Genomic DNA, 2,082 nt, shown 5'->3' on the forward strand with positions numbered 1-2,082 from the left:
CTGCTCGGCCACCTGCCGGAAGCGCTTCAGGTGGATGATGAGGATGTCGGGCAGCGTCCACAGGCTGAGCTTCACCGTGCCCTGCTGGGGCACCTTGCAGTGCGGGCAGCGCCAGGCATCGTCCGGAGCCAGCTGGGGACACCATGTCATGGCCACCTTCGTCCCTGTCCGCCCCCTGCCACCTCCACAGCCACCCCCAGCACCGGAAGCACCAACAGCCGCTGTGCCAGGGGAGGGCTGGGTCCCCCATGGCGGGGGCTGTGCCAGGGTGGGCAGTGCCCGGGGGTGCCCGTACCTGCTCCTCCTTGGTGTAGAGCTGGAAGCATTCATCCAAAGTGCAGCTGTGCTGCTGCCCGTGCGCCTGCTGCTGCCGCCACACGCTCTCCGCATCCTGCACCACCTCCTCCTGGAGGCTGCCGAACAGCCTGGGGGGGACGCGTCACCAGGGAGGGTGACCCGAGTGCCGGGGTGTCCCCCCAGCCCGGGCACAGGGGACTCACCGCTCTTTGGTGCTCATGTCCCACTCCACCGTCAGCTTCACGTGGGGAGGGCCCCCGGGCCCGCTCAGCTGCAGGGCCCTGAGGGGAGCACAGGGTGAGACACCCCCAAAACCCCCTGTCCCCGTGGGGACACCTCCTTGCCAGCCCGTGGTGGCAGGCAGGGACAGCCACCACCTCCCCATACACCACCCACAGTGGGGACGCCGGGGGGAGTGCTGGGGCCCCAGTGCTGGGGGAGCAAGGAGACCACCACTGTGGCTATCCGTGGTGTCACCACTGGCCACCCATACTGACACTGGCCAGCCACAGGAACACCTTTGGCCACCCATGGTGACAGCCACACACAGGGACACCACGACCACCAACAGGGACACTGTGCCCACTCATGGTGATGCCACTGGCCACCCCTAGGGATTGAGGGGACGTCCTGGGGACAGTCCTGTCCCTGCAGCCCCTTACCTGTCGATGGCAGGGTGGCAGAGAGGACGGGGATCCTGAGGGGACAGGTAGGTGCAGGGGGCCGCGCCCCCGGCCAGGCGGATCCGGAAAAGGGCTCCTGTGCCCTGTGAGGGGAGAGGGGACTGTGGGGCCACTGGGGGACAGGGACCCCCTGCCCTGCAGCAGCACCTGGGTGAGCCCAGCTTTGGGACACGGGGCAAAATAAGCCCCACAAATCCGATGGCTTTGGTCCCCATGGCTGGGCTGGCAGGGGACACCTGTGGGGACAGGTATGTGGGGCTGGGAGATGACCTGTCCCCATGGCTGTGCTGCAGCTGGAGGGCAAAGGGGCAGCACACGGACACCAGCGCCTGTAGGATGGTGGCATCTGGGGGCTGGGGAGGGCAGCTGGGCTGGGGTGGCCCTGCCATGGAGGCTGGGTGGCACTGGGGCCACCCATGGTGATGCTGTAGCCACACGTGGTGACACCACTGGCCACCTGTAGTGACCACAAAGACAACCCCCAGGGGACACCACAGCAACCCACAGGTACAGCAAGGCACCCACAGTGACCACCAGCCACCAGTGTCCACAGCACAACCACTCCTAGGGCCACCACAGCCACCCACGGTGACACCCCTGGTATCCCTGCAGCCAAGCACAGCTCTACCATGGTCACCCATAGTGTCACCACAGCCTGTGATGGTGCTGCCACAGGCACGCACAGCTGCAGCATGGCCACCCATGGAGACCCCACAGCCACCCAAATCTCCATCATGGCCACCCACAGCTCCATCCCCACCATGACCATGGTCTCAGCAGATGCCAGCAGCTGCGTGTGCACTGGGAGAGGACAGGGTTGTTCCCTGAGCTCACCTGTGGCCGCACCTCTCCCCGCAGAACCCCCCTCATCTGGGCCAGAATGCTCTGCTGGAGCTGCTCCCAGGAGACGCCGCGCTCCTCCCGCAGCACCAGCGGTGGCCCAAACCTGGGGACAGGCAGCGGGGACACGTGGCTGGGAGTCACACGGGCGGTGAGTGGGCAGGGCAGGGTGACAGGCAGGTGACAGGTACCTGGCTAGCTGCGGCCCCGTGCCCGCCGTGTTGCAGAGCAGCAGCCGGATGCGGGCGCCGGGGGCGGGGCG

General features: G+C 67.1%; 1 protein-coding gene across 1 annotated transcript in view; it reads right to left on the minus strand.

Moving 5' to 3' along the window:
* The window catches only part of LOC108446075 (ubiquitin carboxyl-terminal hydrolase 43-like), a 5,161-nt gene extending 3,085 nt beyond the window's left edge, over positions 1-2,076 (minus strand). Inside the window, exons 1-6 of the mRNA XM_017731582.1 lie at positions 2,012-2,076; positions 1,815-1,926; positions 960-1,063; positions 501-578; positions 296-425; positions 5-132 (exon numbers count right to left, since the gene is read on the minus strand). Of these exons, the coding sequence (XP_017587071.1) occupies positions 5-132; positions 296-425; positions 501-578; positions 960-1,063; positions 1,815-1,850 (476 nt within the window). The 5' untranslated portion in view covers positions 1,851-1,926; positions 2,012-2,076. The remainder of the gene's footprint in view (positions 1-4; positions 133-295; positions 426-500; positions 579-959; positions 1,064-1,814; positions 1,927-2,011) is intronic.
* Between the last annotated feature and the right edge of the window lie 6 nt (positions 2,077-2,082).

The sequence above is a fragment of the Corvus brachyrhynchos genome, unplaced genomic scaffold, assembly GCF_000691975.1.
Source record: "Corvus brachyrhynchos isolate BGI_N302 unplaced genomic scaffold, ASM69197v1 scaffold904, whole genome shotgun sequence".
NCBI classification, from domain to species: Eukaryota; Metazoa; Chordata; class Aves; order Passeriformes; family Corvidae; genus Corvus; species Corvus brachyrhynchos.